Source organism: Tamandua tetradactyla, chromosome 2, assembly GCF_023851605.1.
Source record: "Tamandua tetradactyla isolate mTamTet1 chromosome 2, mTamTet1.pri, whole genome shotgun sequence".
NCBI classification, from domain to species: domain Eukaryota; kingdom Metazoa; phylum Chordata; class Mammalia; order Pilosa; family Myrmecophagidae; genus Tamandua; species Tamandua tetradactyla.
Genome location: NC_135328.1, coordinates 215,296,480 through 215,319,367, shown reverse-complemented (window position 1 = coordinate 215,319,367; position 22,888 = coordinate 215,296,480). Strand labels below are relative to the sequence as shown.

Below are 22,888 nucleotides of genomic sequence, written 5' to 3'. Positions count from 1 at the left end.
CTTTGCATGTCACTAGACATAATGTTGAGTGTAAAATTTATTTAAAAGGTCAACTGTTGCAAAAGCTTCCACCCCTCTTATTTTCCTTTGTTCCCTGATAACCTTTTTTGCTTTTGTTGTGGTAGTATGTACGACAATCCTTTCTCCTTCCTCTTCCTCGCACTCTCTGGGGACAGTAGTGATGACGAAGATGAAGAAGAAGATGATGGTGATGGTGATGATGATGATGATGATGATGATGATGATGATGATGATGAAGGTGGTGGTGGTGGTGATGATTTTTCTTGTGTCCAGTTTGGGTCCAGGTATCAGAGAAATGGAGTCTTACCCCTGCATGTGCAGTAGGTGCTTAGGAACTTACTTTTATAACCCTAAGTAGGGGTGGCTTTGAATCCAAGCAGGATAGCTCCAAGTGAGGTAGGCTAGAAAGTCAAGATGTGAGACACATGCATGTCTTCATGTGTTTGGCCCTAGAGATAAAGTGGCCCATAGGGAAATTCTCATAGATATTTCTTGGTAACTTTAGGAGAAAACTTAGATATAACCAGTTGCCAAAAACATGAATGAGAGATTAAGGGCCATTCGTTGTTAAGTTCATCCACCCTAAGATTTAAAATGAGGGCCCCTTCATTTATCTATTGTGAGAGTGTTTATGTGAGCTATCAAATGTGAGAAACATGTACCCCATGAGTCGTGTTTTCTTAAGTACAGTTGCATGGATTGCTGCTATTTAGGAATGGTTGGGGGCTGGGACTTGTTATGTTAGTGTGTGAATGTGTGTGTGTGTGTGTGTGTGTGTGTGTGTTTCCCCTCTTCTCTCAAGTTCAGGCTAGGCAATGTGTTGAAGATCATATGGGGCCATGCTGTCTGACATAACTACGATTCTGCTTTCACTTCCAACCATAGATTTAGCCAAGTCCCTCCTTGACCTTAACGAAGACTCACCTAATCTGATTAGATGACCTTTGGAGTGGTAGTAGAGGCTAAAACTTAATTCTTGAATTGAATGTTCACCTCCGAAAACCTAGTGAAAAAGACTCCTTAGGTTTTTTAGGTGACTTTGAGCAGAACATATAATAGCACCTTCTCTCTAACTCTGACTCATTGTCTTACAATTTTGCTCTTAAATTGAAGTTTCTTCTGGACCAAGTTGGTATTTGTGCTGAGCACTGTTCAAAAATAACTCCAGACTATAAATAGAGACTGCAGTAGGAGTTAGGTACACTTTATTAAATTTGACAGTGTTCAGAAAAATCCTTAAGAGCCTATAAAGAGAGAGAAGAATGCTGATGCAGCAACGAACATTGTCTTAGGAAGGTGGATGTTTATATTACGTTGAATATTATATCACAGTTTCTCAAGTAAATTTCCCAAAAGACAATATCCTATTGCATGATTATGGTACTACAGCAGGATATATCCCTATTAGGAAATAATTTCCATACATAGTTAATATGCTTTGTTATCTGTTCTACTGCAGATTATCTGTGGGAGAAATGCTCTGTCTTTCCTGGCCTGTTTAATTCTCACTTTCTCTAACAAATATATCAGATAAATGGACTGCTTTTACTAACTCTTCTCTTTGTAGACTTCCTAATCCTGACCTTGCCTGAGGTCTAAATGATTCTGTATCTCAGGGAAGAAATGAAACTTACTTATTGTGTAATACCTACAAGTATTTATTGAGCACTATGTGCAAGAAGCTGTATCTGCAGACATTATCTCATTTAACCCGCACAGTAGCACCCCTGCTAGGTGCTGCTAGGAGACTGGTGTACAAGGAGGTTCAAGTCACACAGCTGGTAAGAACTCCTGTTCTGTACCACTGTGCTGTGCTGCCTCTGGCTTTTCCATTTTTGCCCCTTAGGCTTTGTGTTTATCTTTGTTCCTTACTAATTATTTCCCTTTCTAGAATCTAGACATCTATGTGTTCGTTGGTGTGGAAGTGACAGCATTTTGCTCCTTAATTACAAAATTGCATTCTTATCAGTCAGCATGCCCTTTGCAGGCTATTAGAATGAAATCTGATCTGTCCAGATCTTGGCAATTCGTAAAGTCTGATTAGATAGCAAAAAGAATGTAAAAGGGCAGATAAAAATATATAACATATAACTGATTGAACAAATAGAGGAACTCCCGAAGCCAAGTTGGATCAGAACCAAGAAGAGGCCATCACAAACCTTGTTAATTTGAGCTAATTGGCAGCTTCTTTTCCTGTTCTAATTGACCTTCCCAGAATTTTGTTGAGTCTGAAGTAAGCAGTTTTAACACCTACTTCTTGCCTTGTAAATTGAAAGTTGCAGAAGAAAAGCTCTACAAGAGTGGTATGTATCTTTACTTCCCTTTGCCCAGTGAAGTTGATACATTGCAAATCTTTTTGGAAGGAATTGGGACATATGTTTATATGTTAATTATTATAGTGGTGGTGATAAGAGTTAATTGAGGGAAAGTAAAAATTCCTTCTTTAATGTTTTGTTGTCCTCTGAGAAAAGAGCTGTATGAATGATAAGAAATACTTCTTGCAGTAGTGGAAATGAGCAAAGTGAAATATTTATCTTGTGATAAAGATTCTATTGCAGTCATTCTCAGGAAAGTGTTTCCAGTTGTTTCCTAGGAAGTTGAGAAGAAATTTTTGTTTTTTGTCTTTTTAACTGTCTAGACATTTGAGGGAAGGCAGTCAAATCTTGACAGACATGAGCCTATGCAAATAGAGAACAGGAAAATTTAAAAATGGTGAAAAACTCTGATATTCACTGCCTCCTTCTCTTGTGCTAGTCATCACTACTTGGGGGTCACATTCAAGATTTGAGTTGGCCCTTTCACCTTGAATCTGAAGATCCTGGTGTACTGCCTTTAGCCATTGACACTCAGGATAGCACTGGTGAGACTGGGCGCTTTCATACTTAGGATCACAGGTTGCTTTAGCTCCTTTTGGAGTGATCACATCATTTTCAAATATATTGATGAATCCTGGGGTTTGCTCTGTATTTTTTCTTTGGTTGAACTTTTGTTTCCTTTTTCCTCTCTTCTCTTGAAAGTCAGCTGGAAGTGTTCTTGAGTGCCTGACTTTGCTCTTCAAGATACACCAATAGCTCTTTCAGTGCTGACATTTCTGCAATATATTTGGAGTGCCTTTCATTGCACTGCCTGGCACCAGGGAAGCACCTCTACTTACATTGTCACTTTTCATGTCTCTGTGAAATATCTGTGATGACATTTCAAGTGACAGTGAGGGGTTCAAAGTTAAGTTAAAATTAAGTGAAATCATACCCCCCTACGTGGGCCATGACATTCAAAGGAGAAAGTCTTTCTGACAACGTGGAACATAACTCCCAGGGATGAGTCTGGCCCTGGTACCATGGGATTAACAATTCCTTATTGACCAAAAGGGGGAAAAGAAGTATAATAAAATAAGACATCAGTAGCTAAGAGAGATTAAATAAAATTGAGAGACTATTCTGGAGGCTACTCTTATGCAAGCTTCAGTTAGATAGTGCTAATTGCCATGATTTGCTAAATCCCAACCAACATCACTCCTGTTAACTCTTAAGAACACCTAGAGCTTGAACTGAGACTTATAAAAGTTTCATGCACTAAATTTGCTTTTCTGAAACCTATAATTTCCAGAGTGCTCCTAGGCCAGATAAATCCTGAAACCTGGAAAAACCAGCCTCTCCTAGATTATCAACTATTTACATCCCCCTATTCTTTAGTGTTGACACCTCTTCTCAACATGAAAATGTCAGAACAGGCACTGCTTAAAGATCCCTACAGATTGGGAGAAGGGTCAAAGAGAAGGAGGAGTTATAACAGAGAAAGTAGGATTTAACAAACAAGTATGACTGCTGAATCTCACTGTATTGATATTCTTTGTAGCCTCCAGTATTTTAGAGCAGCTAGAGGGAAAATCTGAAATAGTGTAATGGTAGCCCGTGACAAACTCTGAAATCTGTTCTGTGACTACTTGTTGAAGTGTACTTTGAAAATTACTGCTTTTTCTTTTTTTTCTTTGTGTTATACGTGTTATATTTTACAATTTAAAAAAAAAACATAAAATTTAAATGTGTTGCTAAGAATGGAACACACTTTCAGAGGCAATGGCATAGCAGTCACCACCTAAGCATGATTAGCTCACATAATCATCTACCTGCTGGCTTTGCAGACTGCCTAAGACTACCTGCCTGCAGCTGGCAAGGACCTAGTGCCATCAAATGCAAGATGCTTTTCATTTCAGAAATGTAAAAATGTGAGAAATGCTGAGCTTACCATCAAAGAAATGCATAGTTTTACATTTTCATTTTAAACATAAGGAAGACTACTTTTATTGTCTTCTGAGAGAGCTGCTCTCAAAAGAAATTTACCATTAACTGTATAGATACAGCCCCAAAATAGTAAAGTTCAGTTTTGGAAAGTGTAGTAAACATACTCTCCTTTCTACTTTTGTGGATTCACTGCACTTTGTATACTTGATTGTTTTTTCTGTTTTGTTTTTATTTATGCTTTTCCTGTGCTTTAATATAGTACCTACTTTTCTATTGTCAGACCAGTAAACAACAGTTGAAGTGCACTTAAAATGTTAAATGATGTTAAAGCAAGAATAAATTGTTCTTGCTTTTTGAGAGTTTCCATGCTTGCCTGCTACTCTTTCTCAAGGGCTTCTCTTGGACACTTTTTGGGTGTCTCAGGTACATGCTCAGTCAGCAGGGATTGCCTGCCTTGTAGTTCCCTTTCGTTTTATCATACCCATATTGTAGGTTATAGAAATTCAACTTCACTAGACTCTGGGCTAAAAGCCTTGGATTTAAAACTGGCATTATTTTTATCCTCTGCTGAAATACTTCTGATACCACAGTTTTACTCTGGGTCAGTAATGTATATTTTTCCAAAATTTCCAAGGTTAGTTAGGTATTTGTATATCAGATAAATTGCTTGTCTGTCTGTCTGTCTATCTGTATATCATATGGTTAATATTTAAATTCCTCTTGGTCCTTTTAGTTTCTTACCTTTGTCTGCTACAGGAACATTTCCCTCAAGTTCCTGATCTTCTAAATGCAATGCTTTTTGCTAGGTTTATGTTTTCCCATTTCCTGTTCATTTCAAAATTCCTTACCTCTTTCTGTGTCATGATTAATCTCTTCGTATCTGTTGTGTACATCAATTAGTTTGCGAGCTAAACATCAGATTTGGTATGTGACCTGTTGATGATTGATCTTACTGTTGTTTAATTTCTTCACACCTAACCCTTGTGACTTTCGTCTCAGAGATGATTGGTATGAATCATGATAGTGCCTCACTTTGTGTCCTGTTGATGTGATATAAAGCACTTTCACATCGTTTCATTTAAGCCCCACTGCAGATGAGATAGAGGTCCTAAGGTCGAGTATCAACTAATAATAGGACTAGGAGTAGAATATAAGTCGGGATACCCCTAGCCTAACATTTTTGTTTTGCTTTATTTTTACCGTACCACTTTGCCTTGTCATTTGAAGGTTTTGGAAAATTTTGTGTTGAAAGCAGATGTTTTCATATCCTCTTCTAACCAGACAGTTTCCTTAAGCTCTGGTCCTTTTGTCAGTTGCTGGTAAACGCTTCTGAGATTTAGGCTAGAAGTCATGAGGATGAGGGATATTTTGTCAGCCCCTTGTAACTTCATGCCTAAAAAGTGTGATTACATCAATAGCATAGTCTGCCTTTAACCTAACAGTCTGCTTGAGTGATGCTGGTCCATTTGGATTAAATATTTAGTGCTTGGTAGCAGTTCTTAGCCCCTCTGGTTTTTATAAGTCACCATCCCTCATAAGGTTTGCTGTTCAGTTTCCGGTCAGTCTTTCTTCTTAGGTCCATACATATTTAGCAAGAAATATTGTCATTGGACTTGGACCAAGTGCAACAAGCACTCAGCTCCAGGCATAGCTGCATGGGTGCTTGTGCCTTATTGCGGGGTGCAGGGACCTGGCAGGCTTGCTGTGTCAGAAATGCAAACGCTGTCAAAAAGAAGTCACTCAAAGAGATAAAAGCGTTAATTTTTTTTCCTTCTCATCTTTTCTTTTCAAAGTTTGGGGGCCTCTGGTGGGACAAGTACTTGGGATTCCTACAGTGACCACTTCACCATTGAAACCTGCAAAGAGACAGATATGCTGAACTACCTCATCGAGTGTTTTGACCGAGTTGGAATAGAGGAAAAAAAAGCACCAAAGGTAATATGAAATAGATTCATTAAAAAAAAAAAACTGGTTATTTGTTTGATGAATAGTCATTTTTTCCCTGAAACACATTCATTCATTTATTCAATAAGTAAGTAGTTTTTGAGCACCTGCTGTGTGCCAGGTGCTGTGCCAGGAACTTGGAGTGTATCAGTGAGCAGAATTGACAAAGATCCCTACCATCATGGAACTCATATTCTATTGAAGGGAAAAAGTGGCAAGGCTAAGATGTAAGCCAGGCAGTGTGGCTTCAGAGTCCTCTTTCCTGGCCAGCACATGGCAGTTAGCTGGGTGCCACAGCAGCTTTCATGGCTCTGGTAATTTGGGGTAGTTTATCGTAATCATTATTATAATAACTGACATTTATGGAACACTGATAGGCTGCCAAGCACTGTGAGTGATCTACATTAGTTCAGATTATCAGTTGTTCACCCAATCTAATGGAGCCTAGTGTTTTTTCCATTGCATGAATAAGAGAATGAACTTTAGATTAATTGTCCAGAATCACATAAATAATAAATTGCAAAGCTTACCCTTTGCAATTTATTATTGCAAAACTTACCCTTTTCACGCTATTACATGCTGAATCCCTTCATTATTTCCTCATTCCTTTTTCATATTCTGGCTCTAGTTTTACATTAGAAGCTAATCCAGTTGGCCACCAGTTAGCATCATATTTGTGAAAGGCCTCTTTGGGGTTTGTACACTTAACCTTTGCAAAAGCAAAGGGAGTGGACATTTTCTGAGATTCCTGAATGGCTACCACAAATTTCCACTTCTTTCTCACTGACAGTGGGTGTCAGTAGGCGCAGCATATGTGGATGATCTCCAGTTTGTTCATTATGATAAAGAAAGAGAAAGGCACACCTTTTCCTTTTTTTTTTAAATGCAATTTTATTGAGACATATTCACACACCACACAAACCATCTGAACTATACAATCACTGGCTCATAGTATTGTCACATAATTGCACATACAATCCCATAATCAATTTTAGAACATTTACATTACCCCAGAAAAGAAATAAAAATGAAAAAGAAACCCCAAATCCTTCCTTACCCTTTATCCCCCCATTATTGACCCCTATATTGGTGTAGTACATTTGTTACTGTTGATGAGAGTATTAAAATATTACTGTTTACTATAGTCTGTAGTTTACTGTAGGTGCCTTTTGTCCCATATACCCCTCTATTATTAGCTCTTTGTAATAATGTCATATATCTGTTGTAATTCATGAAAGAACTTTTCTATATTTGTACAGTTAATCATGGACATTGTCCACCACGAGATGCACTGTGTCATACATTCCATGTTTTAACCTCCAGCTTTCCTTCTGGTGACATAGATGACTCTAAGCTTCCCCTTTCCACCACATTCACATACCATTCAGCACTGTTAATTATTCTCACAATAATGAAGCATGCCATTTTCTGGAGATCTATTTCCTCTGGTTTTTGTCAGTTCTCAACAATATGGGATTGTTTTGTTTGTTTCTTGTATACTACTAACCCCCAACTTTCTTTTTCAGATGTGCAGCCAGCCAGCAGTCAGCCAGCTTCTGAGCAACATCCGCTCCCAGTGCATATCCCATACTGCATTAGTGCTACAAGGCTCGCTGACACAACCAAGGTATAAAACACCCTTATGTGTGTTTAATTAGCCAGGAGAGAGCCATCTCCATCCTGGGATACTGAACTGTCCATCCACCTGGCATCATCTTGAGTAGTTCTCTTCCTCACCTAGAAAATCTAAATATTTGACTGCATGATATATAAGGTCCCTTTCCTTTTCTAAAATGCTATGAAAGTGAAATACTCTTCCTCTCCATCTCATAAAGGTAGAACAAAACATATTTTAAAAAGTAAAAAGTGAGTTCGAACTAATTATGTCTTGAGTTTTGTGTGTTTGTTGTGACTGAGCATTGTTGAAATATGTGGCTGTCAAAGCAGAAAATGAATAATTTAGTTTAAAGGCAACTGCTTGTAATCAATGGAGCTATTCGATAAAATGTGCAGATTATCACTCTCCATGTACCACACAATCCGTTTCTGTTATTCTGAAATAAAGGATGTGATGGAATCACATACCATACAAACCATCTGAAAATGTTCTAAAATTGATTATGGGGTTGTATGCACAACTATGTGATGATACTGTGAGCCAGTGATTATATACTTCAGACAGTTTATATGGTATGTGAATCCATTACATCACCCAGTGTGTGCTGCAAGATTTGTTTCTGGGAGACCCATAAACGTTTCATGTTTAATAAAGAGGAATGTTTGTTTATTTTATTTCTTTTAGGCAAGAATCTCTGGAGGAAAAATGACAAAGTTACAACACTTATTCATGCTGGGTGTTTTTTAAATATTTTTTTCCATGCTTTAGCCATATATTTTTTATATCCCAAATGCCTAAAAAATGTTCTAAAATTAAAAGTAAGGGTTTTAAAATTCCTCAGCCACTACTAATCATTTTTTTAATTGAACAAGGCATAAATAAGTAAAAGATGTATGCAATGCTCATTTTTTAATACTTCATTTTTAAAAGACTGTATGTAGAAAAAGATGGACTCTCTGAAACTTCCTATAATCTTTCACTAAAAATACCAAAAAATGATTACTAATGAGAAGATGGGTGATCTTTTGCCTAAAGCTATTGTTTAGAATATTGGGGAGTTTTAAAGTTTAACTTTTGATTGGGCAGTTGCTGCTAACATGCCATTTCATGTGCTTCTCTTATTGCTTGGTAATGAGTTGGTTTCATGGTAATGAGTTGCTTTCATGATTTCATGACTAAAAAAAACACCCAGCATGAACACTTGAATTTTGTGTGTCTTAGGTCCCTGCAGCAGCCATCCTTCTTGGTGCCATACATGCTGTGTAGGAATCTCCCATATGGCTTCATTCAAGAACTGGTGAGAACAACTCACCAGGATGAAGAAGTGTTCAAGCAGGTAAGGTTTTGTGAGTTTGCTACTGCAGCTTTTGCCGTAGCTGATGCTGATTTCTGAATATATCATACATTGAAAACTTCTACTCCTGAATTTGAACATGCATGGGTTATTTGCTCAGAGAAAAGGCCTACCTGAAATTACTTTCTTGAGAAAATCAGTTTGGCAGCTGCATTCTTCAAATCATGTGCCCATTTCAACTAATCCATTAAGCATCAAGTATTTTAAACAGAGTCTGTGCCAGGTGCTTTTGGCATAAGAGGTATTTGATGCAATCTCTGATTCCAGGGTATTTATACTTAGAAATAGCATAAGGCATGATATGTATTTGCCACATGAATAGTGTTGAAAATAGGTTCTCTGAGTTTATAAGAAGGGGATTAATAAATTAATACCAAGTTTGTTTTATGATGTCTACACACCACGTAGAATGTTCTCACCTGTGTTGTTCATCATTCTCATTGAACTAAGAATAATGTCTCATCTCACTAATTGCTTTGTCCGTTTCATATTTGTACATTGTTTTGATATCTCTTTGTGTAAATCACATGACAATGCAAATAAGAGATATTTAATAATAAAGCTCTTTACTAAATCTTGAAGACTTCTTCCAAGGTGAAACTTTGTCCTGGCATTTTGATTGCTGTTTTACAGCCCCGTATTGTAAAGTAATGACTTGGCTACAGAGTTTCACACAAGCTGTTTCCCATTAATGAAGAGATTTTTATAAAATTTTCTTACAATTTACTATATGATTTCTTTTTTTTCTGATTGTTAAGAATAGTAGAGGCAATAGCAATAATTGATAAGAATACTTTAAATCTCTTTTTATATCTTATATGATTCATAGCTATTAATTTTAAGGTCTTTGGATTCTTAGAAATTGTGTTTTCAACATCTTTAAAACTTCCACATAGTGTTGTATGCTCATATTCGGAATTTATTAACTGCTTATCTTAGATAAATCATCTTGTAGACTTACAGACATATTTAAGGCAGCATACTGAGTTTTTCCTTTCTAGAAAGATAAGTGAACTTTGATGTAAATGAATAACTATCTTGGAAATTTTAAGTGTTATACGAGAATATATGTGCAGTATGCATTAATAAGAATGTTCTCCCTATTAACAAAGACATCATTTAAAGAACCCAGAATAGCTTTTACCTTTATAAAATCAGCCCATTTATCAGCTGAAAGTGGTAAACTATATCTCATTTATTCATAAAGAAATTTATACAGAGGATATAAAATGATGTGGTTTTGTTGTTTTTTGATCTGTTTATTTTTAATCTCAGAATTCTGACTCCTTTTTTTGCCTCTCAATCGTGAACACTCATTCTCTTTTATTATGTTGGTATGTGTTTGCTCTAGAGAGAAATGATGACTACAGTGGAGCTGGTGAACTGAAAACTCTTTTTGTCTAAAGAATATGGCAAAATTGAATTATCAAATCTTTTCACTGAAGTTTCAGTCTCTATTTTTTTAATATTTGTGAGCTAGTCACAGATGAGTAAAAATAGCAGCTATAATTAATGCATTAATGGGAATGAATTCATATGAATGAAAATGAATTAATGGAAATAGAATTAATGGAAATAAACTGGTAGCATTTTTCATCAGTGCTGGGAGGTATTTATTGGAAAATAAGAGAATTATTTAAAATATATAGGTCTTATAAATAATATCCTGATACTTTGAAAAATATTATACATAGTAATATTGTTTCTGTTTATTATAAATTAAACCCTCCTTACAAAAGAAGACAACTCTACTAGAATGGGTAAAGATGTTTTACTTTATAGTATTCCTGAAAAATTTTTTAGAGATTTTTCTGGGTAAACTAACTATGGAATTTATTTTTGGTGATTCTGCAACTTCTGTTTTTTTTTTTTCCTTGACTGAAATTTTGATATTCCCCACTCCCTCACTTGAGCATTTAAAGCACATTAACTGCCCCCTGATTGAGCAGCGAAAACTAGAGTGATCTTTCCAGAGCTGTATTCATATCTCAAGAATTTCTACAGACACCTTGTAATCCAGTAGACCATTTTTTGGTACTGTGCTTTTTAAATGACAAAGGTGCTCAGTACAATGGGATGAAATTAGTAGGAAAGGAAATTTTTCAAGTTTTTTAGAGGCTTTATAGAACACCCCATTTACAGTTCGTTGGCATTCAGATTGTCAGCTGTTGTTTACAACATTTTCTGTTTAATGTTACTAGTCTTGAATGCCAACCAACTCCATGGCCTAAATGAGTGCATTGTGAAATTTGAAGATGAGCTGTGCTAAGCCAATCTTCTATAGTGTTTGTATGCCACAGTATTAACAGTGAAGCTCTGACATCCAGTTATTGTAAGAATGACACTATGTATAGAAAAATACGACATTCTAACCAAATTTTATTTTTTCATTTCAACACTTTCCATCTATGTCTTTGGGTTGCTTAATTTAAGTTAATATAATAATATCCATTATCGGTTTATTTTTCTTGTTCTCCTCACAATAAACAGAGAAAGAATGAAAGAATTATATGGAGGTGGAAGGGTAGTAACAAGTTACTGAATTTTGTAAATTATTGATAGAGCTGAGGACGGACCTATTGGAACATTTAGCCTGATTTCTTTAAGCTTATAGGTGCTTAATAATCAAAAACATTTCTTTAAGGTTATAGGTACTGAAATGGGCACAATTTTGTTGATTAGAGCACGTGAAAATTCCTGGAGGGCCCTTCAACAAGCTCCATGTTTGTGAGTTTCTGTTGAATTACTGGGCATTCTGTCTAGGGATATTTTTCTTGGGCTGGTCAGGACCACCAAAATCTGCTTAATTTCTGGAGAATTCAACTGCATTACTTTATGGTTGACCTTGTTAAAGAACAGATCAATGCTATATGCCTGGGTCCTAGACTCCTTTACATGCTAATAGGCTTCTCCTTGGGGAAGGAGTGGGAATGCCTGGACATCCAGATTCAGCACTTTATTTGATGTGCTTCCCGTTCTTGAATTTTCTTAAACTTGTATTTCTGATTTTGTTTTTTTCTTATAGATCTTTATACCCATTTTACAAGGCCTGGCTCTTGCTGCCAAAGAGTGCTCCCTCGATAGTGACTACTTTAAATACCCCCTCATGGTAAAGTTTTGTTTTGTTTTGTTTTTTAACCCATTTAATAGATGTTTTTCTTTCAAATTATTTTAACGTACACTTTTCTTTCAGGTCCATGATCAACCTTGTTTTCAAATTTAAAACATGAAATCATGGTGTTGTCCCTGCAGAGTGTTTGGTGACAGTGAGATGCATCATTGAAGAGTTAGCAGCCCGGTACATATTCCACCTATCCAAGTCCTAGATAGGAGTTAGTGATGCATTTATTAAGATGTACTTCGCCATACTGTAGACCTTCCAAAAAGATGATTATTGGTGGTACATTTCTGATTATCCTAGCGATGAGTATACCATATTTGGAATACAGAAATTTGGTTATGAAAAACCATTACAAATGCAAATAAAAAGGAAGATTTCTAATAAGAAAAGACAGATTTATTTTTATGTAGTAACTTCCTGAAGAAAATCTCAGAATAACTCTCTTATTCAACTTCCTCTTTCCTGAGACTGTACACCTCATCTGCAGCCTGCACTTGGAAAACATAGACCTGCTGAGCTTCTTAAGACAATGAGAGCAAGCATAACCTGTGGACAGAACTTTGAGCTAAATTCTCATGGTGGGACTTGACTGTTTTGAAAACACTGGAATCAGACTGAAAATAAGACATTCTTCTCTGAATTTAGTTCTTTAAACATTTGGGAGAAATCCATTTTGAAGTATTGTGGAATACTTTTCATTCTAGAAGTATCAAGAGAAAAACTATCAAAATATGAAATTAGTTTCCTTTATGTATAAGTCAACCTTGTATAAATTGAGGCCTTGGTTAAATTGCTGTTTTCTACTGCATCTCTTAGTCATTATCCTGAAATGCATCCATTTGCCCATTGATTCAGTTCTTACCGAGCATCTGTTCTGTGCCAGGCACAGGGAACACAGGAACTGAGGAGACACAGTCTCTCTCCTCACAGTGCTCATAATCTACCGCAAAAACCCAAACCACAATGAAATAGATAATCACACTGCAATAAGTGCTAAAACAGGGGTGCACAAAGGGGACCTTTATCTATTTAAAAACCAAAGCTAATGCCAAGAAGCTGACAGTAAAGACAATCTGAAAAATGAGATGAAACAGAAATTCTTTCTTTGAAAAATAATTTTGAATGGATTTATGCCGGGGATCTTTTTTATTGCACATGCCTATCAGGTTCTAATCAAATTCTGCTATTCCTTATTCATTGTGGCAGAAAAAAGGAATTGCAATAATGTGATTGTTTGATTTCTGTGATGAAATATTTTAATGAACATTAATTATCAGTGCATTATGTAAATATTTCTTCATGGAATTGTTGGCCTTTGTGGCTTAAATTAGCATAATGTTTTAATGAGAAGTTTTTAGTGTCAAATACCAACAAAATGTCTTTCTTGGTTAAAAGACAAAGGCCTCCGTTGTTTTAGACAATAGTTTTATTTTCTACCATTATTGATGCTTGTGCAGTGAGAGAAGGTGCAATTATGAGAGGCAGGAAGAGGCAGAATGTCGGTGGTGAAGTCAGAAATAATTGTGATTTTTCACAAGGTGGATCCCAATTTTGCCATACATTGATGTCAACCTGGAGATTTTACACAAATGCTGATGCCCTCTTACCACTCCCTGCCAGACGCTGTGATTTAATTGTCATGGGCAGGGCAGGCCATGGTGGCTCAGCAGGCAGGAATGCTTGCCTGCCATGCCAGAGGACCCCGGTTCTATTCTGGGTGCCTGTCCATGTAAAAAAAAAAAAAAAAAAAAAAAAACCAAGTAATTGTCATGGGCATGGTGGGGGTGTGGCCTGGCATTAGGAATTTTAAAGGCCCTCCAGGTGATCCTGGTGGGCAGTTCAGGTGGGAACTCCTGCCCAAGACCACTACTTCTTAGCAGCTCTCTGAGTCTTGGAGGCTCCTCAGTGATGTGTCAGTTCCTAAATGCACTGACCTACAAGCTTCCTTAGCTGGTTCAGCAGATTTCACAGCTCTGTCCAAATCATGGAGAAAATTAAATCCACTGTTAAAAGAGTAGTGTTTGATATGTTTACCATGACCAAGCACACACGATTCTCTAATATGAGAATGATTAGAGCTCCAAAAGAAAATATTGAATTTCTCAAAAATATCAGAGTATTTTCTTGTAAATGCAGTAATACTTTTAAACATGTTCTGAATTTGACAGCTGATTAAATTGTAATTATTTATGGTAAAGTTCAGCACTGGTAAGGCTAGCCATCCAAAGTATATGACTCAAATCTCTTGTTGATATGGAAAGATGTTAAACACAAAAAGCAATTTTTTTTGTAAAAATATATACATTTCTCTCTATGTGTATACACACAAGGGTCTAGAAAACGGTTAACCAGAATATCAATAGAGGTTATCTCAGGAAGTTAAGTTCATGAGTGGTTTTATTTTCTTTTATATTTCTGTTTTATATGAAGTTCTTTTTTTTTACAATGTACATGCAATGTTTATTAATCAGAAAAATCTGATAAAGCTGTTTTCATTTTAGAGGGAATGTGTATATATTTATGGCAGCATATAAAGCTACTTCTTTATGTTACCCATGGAAGTCAGTTTAAGATGAAGAACAATTAAGTCACTCTTTCTGATTTTATTTCTAGGCATTAGGTGAACTCTGTGAAACAAAGTTTGGGAAGACACACCCTGTATGCAATTTGGTAAGTTCTGCCTGATGGGCTTGTACATTTTCAGTGAACGTACCTTAGAAAGCATTCCTTAAATAACATTACCTGAAACACGTCTCTTTAATGATATTAAAAATTTTTTTTAGATGTAGATAACGTGTTTAGATAGCTCACAACTGTTAAATTATTGTGATATACACTATTTACTAGGGTGGAGTTTTTTAACTTTCTTTTATGTGTGTATTTGTCTTTATTTTTTGATAGCTATTGTACAACTAGAATAGTAAATCCTGTAGGGAAAACATTTATTCGAACCCTTTAATAGTATAAGAATAGTTTATTTGAACTCCATCAAAGATTATTTCAAAATGTAAAAATTGAAAGAATTTCTTGCAAGAAGGTAGAGGAGTTGGGGGGGGTGGGTGTTTCTTCCTTCTGCGCTGAAGGAATATTAACAGGAATCCTAAACTGTTTGTTGCCTTGTGTTTGGTGTGTTAAGAGTCAGTTATCATGCTGATGGCTAAGAACCAGCTACACAGGTTGTTGTGAACTCTGTTCATTACGTTTTTAGATCACCATCACTTGCCTGTTTAGCAGCTTCATTTGCCTCTTTTTTTTCTTTCTCTCTCTCTCTCTCTCTTTTTTGCATAGGTTGCTTCTTTGCCGTTGTGGTTGCCTAAATCCTTAAGCCCTGGCTCTGGGCGAGAGCTGCAGAGACTCTCTTATTTGGGGGCTTTCTTTAGCTTCTCAGTCTTTGCAGAAGATGATGTAAGTACATTGGCCATTTGCGATTTGCTACTCTTATGTGCAGATCCCTTCCCAAATGGTGACTGAATTTCTTCCTTCTCTTTTCAGATTAAAGTGGTTGAAAAGTATTTCTCAGGGCCTGCCATTACCCTGGAAAACACTCGTGTGGTTAGCCAATCTCTGCAGCATTACTTGGAATTGGGAAGGGTAGGTGCTCAGAGATAAATGCAAAGGATGACTAAAAGATAAGCTAGGTAAAAGTAAACTGGATCTCAGATAGTAACAGAAACAATAATAAATGCTCCCCCTTTTCCTCTAGCGTAACTGGGGGGTGGTTCTTAGTTTCTTTGCCATGTATTCTCTCTAGCTGGCACTGGGATATTTAAATTTTGAGGGTGAGGGAGAGCTGTTAGCTTGCACCTATATCTCACTAATCCACTTGTCCCAAATGTAGATTAATAGGTCTTTAGATCCAAAACTTATAAAAAGAGAAATTATAGGCTTGGGAAAGTAATTTTGCCTATGGAAAGGAAATAACAAAGGCTGTTTTATTTAACTATAGCTACCTACCTCCTCCATTCTGCATTCTGTCCTAAAATGCTTTCATGCTGATGATCTTGACACATTTGAATATGAGCATATTTAACATTCCTCATGTAGTTCAGTTCTCCTGAAATGAGTGGAAGTAGGAGAAGAGAGAGTGTGGGAAGGAGTCTAGCTGTTAAAGTCAAAATAGATTCGTGGTTAAAGTTGTTCTTTTTCTTTTTTTTCTTAAAAATAAATTTCAGCAAGAGCTTTTCAAGATTCTGCATAGTATTTTGTTAAACGGTGAAACCCGTGAGGCTGCGCTCAGTTACATGGCAGCTATCGTCAATGCCAATATGAAGAAAGCACAGATGCAGGTAGGATTCCTAGGAAACTTATATATTCATTAAATTCATTCACTCAACTCTTATTTATTCAGTACTTAGAAGGCTTTGTTCTAGGAAGTGGGGATATAGTGATGAACAAAATTGACAAGCTTCCTGCTTTCTTGAAGATTTATCTTCTAGTAGGGCAAGACAGATGATAAATGAGTAGGCATTTAAGTAAATAAAGCAAGGTAAAGAGATTGGCAGTCACTACAGAGGGCCTCGAAGGCAGGTACAGGAGTGATTTTATGGGTTTCAGGGAAGGCCTCTCTGAGGAGGTGACATTAATCAGAGACCTCTCAGATAGGAGTCGGCACTGGAAGGCTGAGAAGGGAGCATTCTAGACACATGTAAAACCCTAAGGTGGGAATGAACTGGGTTTGGAGGTTGAAGGATAGTGAATAAGAAAGGGAAGGGACAAATCCGGAAGTCAGAAGAGGTGGGCAGAGGCTCGAACAGCTTGGGCTGATTTGGTGAGAAGTGTAACGGGAAGCCCTTGGAGAGTTTTTCATCAAGGGGGCTGTAAGCGCTGCTGTGTGGAGAATGGGCTAAAGTGAAGGAGGGCCAGGCGCAGACCTGAGGAGGCCAGCTACAAGATCCTGGTGAGAGGGAATGGAGGCTTGGACTTCTTTGTTGTGGTGGAAAAGTTAAAAGGGCATCCTTCCTGTATTTTTAATAAATGATAAGTGAACGATGTGATGTACTCACAAGCAAGAAAAAAAAAGTTCAAGAAGTTATTATTAGCATGGACCTAGTATCAGACTGCTTGGATTTCCAGTTGTGCCACCATTTACTAACTATGTCACCTTGAATAAGTTATAATTGCTAGTGTTTTATTAAGGCAGCACTATGACTAATGATGTTGCCAACTAGAAAATGTCTAGTCAAGTGGTAAAACAGTTGTTCTGATGCTCTAGAGAGGAATAAAGAAGAGAAAGGAAGCAACATTTATTGTGTTTCTAGTAGTTAGTGATTTTGAGAATCTTGGACAAATCACTTATATTCTCTGAGCTGTAGCTTCCTCCTCTGTAAAATAGAATAACAATGTCACTGACCTCTAAAGACTCAGGACAGAATGTGTAAAATGCTTTACGTATAATTAATACTGAACAGCTGCTATTAGGATGACAGTGATGATGCTGTATATGTCCTCAATATGGTCCAGTTTGAATGTTTGGTCTCCTTTCATATAGAGTTGTATTAAAATATTCTAGTCCGATCAGAGTTTTAAATACATTTATTTCCTGTTTCACAGACAGATGATAGATTAGTGTCCACAGATGGATTTATGCTGAATTTCCTTTGGGTACTGCAGCAACTAAGTACAAAGATCAAGTTAGAGACAGTTGATCCCACATATATATTCCACCCAAAGTGTCGGATTATTCTTCCAAGTGATGAGACGAGAGTGAATGCAACCATGGAGGATGTAAATGACTGGCTGACTGAACTTTGTGAGTAATATGTACATAGGTCCTTAGAACACTGTCCTATTATTTGGATGCTGCTGATTCCTCACAAATTACTATTACATCTTCTTAAAATGAATTTGAGATAATCGAGGTTCTATTCCCAGCCCATGCACCTAAAAGAAAAAAAAAGAATTTAAGACAGAGATACACAATTAAAATTAATACTGTAGGTAGTGGGGGGCAAGGGTAAGTTCAGTGTTAGAATTCTCGCCTGCCGTGTGGGAGACCTAGGTTCAAGTTCTGGCTCATGCACCTCTCTCCCCCCAAAAAAATTTAATACAGTAATTAACTCTGGACTAGCCAAAGACAAATAGACAGATAGAACAAATGGAAGTTCTAAGTAAAGTTAAGTAGCTATATAAGTAAAATATAATGATAAAATACTGTAAATATAATTAAATTTCTAAATAAGCAGTATAAGAAAGATGATAGCAGTGATTTAGTCATGTAGATTTTATCTAAACTAATTAAAATTCTCATGAAATATCTCCATGGATCTTAATTGATGGTGTAAAAATATATATTTTCATGGTGTTAGGATTATTGATCTTTCTTGAACTCCATATTATAAAGCATTTTATTCAGTGGCAGGGATGAAAACCAGGTGGTATTTATTTTTTAAATATTATAAATTGTTCATGGAGTAGCATAGGGAGTCTGTGTTTGCCGGGTCCTAATAGCATCATGATCAACTGTCTGAATTCCAGAGAAATATTTAAATTGTCCTAAGAGCTAAGTATCTGACAAACAATAAAATCAGTATTTGATGAATGTCATTTAAATAAGCAGTTATTGGTATGATATTAGAGTCATCCTTCTTAGTCTAATAAATTCCAGAAGAATGGAGGGGCTACATATAAAAAAAAATCTAATTAAAAATATAGAAAACTGAATAGAGGATTTGACTTATCGCCAAAGGAGAAAGTTATAGATGACTTAAGAAAAGCAGATCATCAGAGATACTATGCATGTGCTTAAATATGTAAATACATCTTTTGTAGAGTGGGATTAAATAAATATGTAAAGTAAAACTTTAGGGGAAAACATGTCACATAATTGATTTTATAGAACAAAATATAAAACTGCTATAAATGTATAAGGCCAAAACTAAATTCTACCAGGAGAAAAAGTATAAGCATTAAATGTCACATGAGATAAAATATAGGAAAGAATAAATACACTTGTACAAATTAGATGCAAATTGGGAGAAATTCAAGTTTCCGTTATAGATTCATGGTAGCCAAAAACAAAGTGAGAAAATTGAATTTAAGTTTGTGAAAAAATAGATGGCATTTAATCAGTTTGTTTGATCTATCTCATGTGAATTCTGGTGATCCATATCAAAAGTTATATTCTATCATTCTCAGTAATTCTACTTTTCAGAATATAGTCCTAAAACTGGGAAAGGGGAGGCAGAAAGCAAAAAGTAGTTTCTGTACACAGCTGCTCCAAGCACCGCTATTTACATAGGTGAAAAATTAAAAAAAACAAATAGGTCCAACAGTAGGGAAATGGCCATGGAATCTGTAGTCTGTTAACATAATCTAATACTAGAGTTTTAAAATGATATGTGTGTACTGAATTGAAAAATGGAAAAGGTCATATGAAACCTGTCAGGAAGATGCATCACAAAAGAATGTTGATGTACTCTATGTAAACTTTTAAACAGATGGGGCAGAACACCTAGGTATTAAATGGAGCTCGCAGATATTCTATTTTTCTTATAATGTTATACTTAAGTTTATAATATTTCAAAGCATATCTTTGTATGGTGTGTGAATATATCTCAATAAAATTGCAGAAAAAGCATCCTTAAGCTCCTTAAAATTCAAATGTAATTTTCTTTACTGTATTGTTTCTCTGATTTAGTCTGGTAATAGATTTTATTTCAGGGATTATGTATATATTTTTTAGATGGAGATCAGCCTCCATTTTCTGAGCCGAAATTCCCAACGGAATGCTTCTTCCTCACCCTGCATGCCCACCACCTCTCTGTTCTGCCGAGTTGTCGTCGATATATCCGTAGACTCCGGGCCATCAGGGAACTCAATAGGTATGGAATGGGAATGCCTGAGTCACACCTTGTTCTCATGAGCAGGCAGTTCCCTTGTGAGATGAGTAGATTTGAATGTGGGGGTTAGTGTGTTATGGGGCACTGCCTGCCCCCAGTGTCAGATCCATGTAGGCCAGTGTTCTCTACCTGAGGAAATGACCCAATCTTAATTTTTGAGAGTTCTGAAATCATATTCCTCCCTCTTTGTGGTTGTGGTTGCTTTAGATTTCCATTAATATTTTTTACTGGGCATGTTATCAGGACTTGCTTTAAAGGATCCCTCGAGTTCCAGATGTACTCCACCCTCCCTGGACTGTGTAACAGTAACCCTGGTTCCCTTGATAATCAAGAGCACTTACCCCCACCAACATGTAATTTCCTTTTTAGTCTGTTGTCTGTGACATAAGGAGTCTAAAATGGCCAGATGGCAACCTCAGTTTCCAGTACACTGGCAGTAGTGTTGTTTTTTTTAATCAAAGCATTTCTCCCATGTTCTAGCACCACTAAACAAACAGACGCGTCAGGAACAGGAAACATTTTTTAACAGGTCATCTGGAATAATAATAGAGTGGCCATTTCTATTTCCACTATTTGGACCGTGTAATCTGACTTTGAGAGATGCTGTGTCATATCCCTACCTCTATCTGTCTGTCTTGTGCACCCTGGAGTATAGCAATACTGGCCTCACAGGGTGTAGTCTCCTAGCTGTTCCACTCTTCTTTGAGGCCACTGCTTTTGCATGGTGGAGTAAAATCACTGACTCCTGAATCCACTGTCTCACTTCTTTTTCTGCAGCGTGAGTCCCTTCAATAGTAGCAGACTCGACCAGAATGCTAGGAGGGTGAACATGACATTCAGTTAATCTATGGATGGTGTTACTGGCAGAGACATATAGTCAGGCAGGAAAACCCATGTCTAGAATAAATGCTCTATCATGTAGTACAAATTATCCCTTCTAAATGGAAGCTATACGGTATGTCTGATTTTTAGTACTTGCTGCAGTGGGAGCCCACTGACAATTATTCACGAGACATAAAATTCTTGTTCTCTAAGCCTTTTCTCAAAGCACTGTGCACGTTCATCTTCCCCAGTTCTTGTCACCAATCTGTCAGTCTTGTTCATTCAAAACACCTGACTTTCTGGCTTAATTGTTAGCTGCTGCCATGGCTTATTGTAAATTTGCACTTCAGGCTATCTCTCCTGACACAAATACCACTCAAAATTTGGCTTTCTGGAGTGATTTTCCTTCCCTGTTAATTGTCAGAGTCACTCATGTAGAGGACTGTAATACCATAGCAGTTCACTTATAGCTATTACAGGCAAAGCATGAAGAGCGAGCTCTAAATGTTTGCTTTTTCAGTCAGTCATTTGTAGAAAACTGCTTTTGAGATCAAAGAAACATAAAGGAGGCCTGTCAGTGCTGTTAGGACCTACCAGAGCTCTCTCACATGTGTCCTTTTGCTTCGCACAACTGACTTTGTGTTTTGGTCAGTTTCCTGCTCAGGTTGCTTTTTATCTGATCCCCACTGGTTAGCCTCCAGTTTCTATGAGGTCCCAATAGCTAGCAAGCACTGTTTCAAGAACATGAACAGCTGTTTTCCATTGAAGCCATGGCTTGGTTGCAAAACTCTATGAATCTCTGCTGTGAATCTTATCAGGGATGACCACAGGCTCTGAGACAGAGCTGCTTGTACCACAGATGGCATTAGATAGGAAACCTTCTGTTGTTTTGAAGCCCACTCAAAACTGGCAACCTGATGAGTTACTCAGAAAATGGGTGAAAGTAGCATGCAAAAATTCAGAATATGATGTCTCCAAAATCCTGAAGGTCTAAACAAGTTAGTGATAGAATGTGCTAGGAGTATCAACTGTTTTTGACTTTGGGTGGAATTCCAGACCCCTGTACATTCAAACCTCTGAGAAGGCAAGATACCTGAACTTTCATATGATTTATCTCTCAATCTGTGGATAATTATATCTTACCATGACATCCAGGATTTCTGTTCCTTCTTATTTGCTAGATCTTATCAGCAGGATGCTATCAGTATAGTGGGTTAGACTTGATGGAAGTCTGCTTATGTCGAAGCAGTAGCAGTCTCTGCAAACCAAATTATGACACGGAGCCAGAGTTGACAAAATCCTGAATCAAGGCTGAAGCTGTATTGCTGACCCTGCTGGGTGAAAGCAATTTCCTTCTGAAGTTCTTTTTCCATTGGGATGGAGTAAAACACATTTATCAGCTCAACATCTGCATACCAGGTGCCAGAAGGTGTGTTATTTGTGCAGTAAAATAATCACATTTGGAACAGCAATGCAATTTAGAATTAGTACCAATTAAATTAACAATAATTTGTCATTGTCCCATACCCGTCTATTTTACGTATTGATCAAACAGGACAATAAAATAGGAATGTGATGGAGATTGCCCACCCTGCATTTTTAAGTCCTTGATGGTGTTGGTAATCCACAGATCCTCCAGGGATGCATTATTGTTTTTTGGTTTACTATTTAGATATACATACATGTTTACAAATTTTATTATTTGCCGCTCCTTTTTATATTTCAGACCATCCTTCTGAGAACATTTTCTTTTGTTTACCAAAAGAAATGTGAGATTCATCCATATTTTTATATATTACATTATTTGTTCATTTTTACTTCTAGAAAGAACATTCCTTTGTATAAATATCCCATGCTTTATCCTTTCTACTGTTCTCATTCTGGGTTGTTTCTAGTTTTTGGCTATTATGAATAAAGCTGCTATGAGCA

The 22,888-nt window shown here is 36.8% G+C and overlaps 1 protein-coding gene across 5 annotated transcripts in view; it reads left to right on the top strand.

Moving 5' to 3' along the window:
* Positions 1 to 22,888, top strand: part of UBE4B (ubiquitination factor E4B) — a 188,161-nt gene that overhangs the window by 108,541 nt on the left and 56,732 nt on the right. For 4 of the 5 annotated variants that reach the window (XM_077151361.1, XM_077151362.1, XM_077151358.1 and 1 more), the window contains 10 exons: positions 6,056 to 6,197; positions 7,733 to 7,833; positions 9,046 to 9,160; positions 12,204 to 12,287; positions 14,913 to 14,969; positions 15,588 to 15,704; positions 15,792 to 15,890; positions 16,472 to 16,585; positions 17,850 to 18,048; positions 19,981 to 20,119. In XM_077151361.1, the coding sequence (XP_077007476.1) occupies positions 6,056 to 6,197; positions 7,733 to 7,833; positions 9,046 to 9,160; positions 12,204 to 12,287; positions 14,913 to 14,969; positions 15,588 to 15,704; positions 15,792 to 15,890; positions 16,472 to 16,585; positions 17,850 to 18,048; positions 19,981 to 20,119 (1,167 nt within the window). Of the gene's footprint in view, positions 1 to 125; positions 306 to 6,055; positions 6,198 to 7,732; positions 7,834 to 9,045; positions 9,161 to 12,203; positions 12,288 to 14,912; positions 14,970 to 15,587; positions 15,705 to 15,791; positions 15,891 to 16,471; positions 16,586 to 17,849; positions 18,049 to 19,980; positions 20,120 to 22,888 lie in introns of all 5 variants that reach the window. The other variant, XM_077151364.1, reaches the window with a different exon arrangement.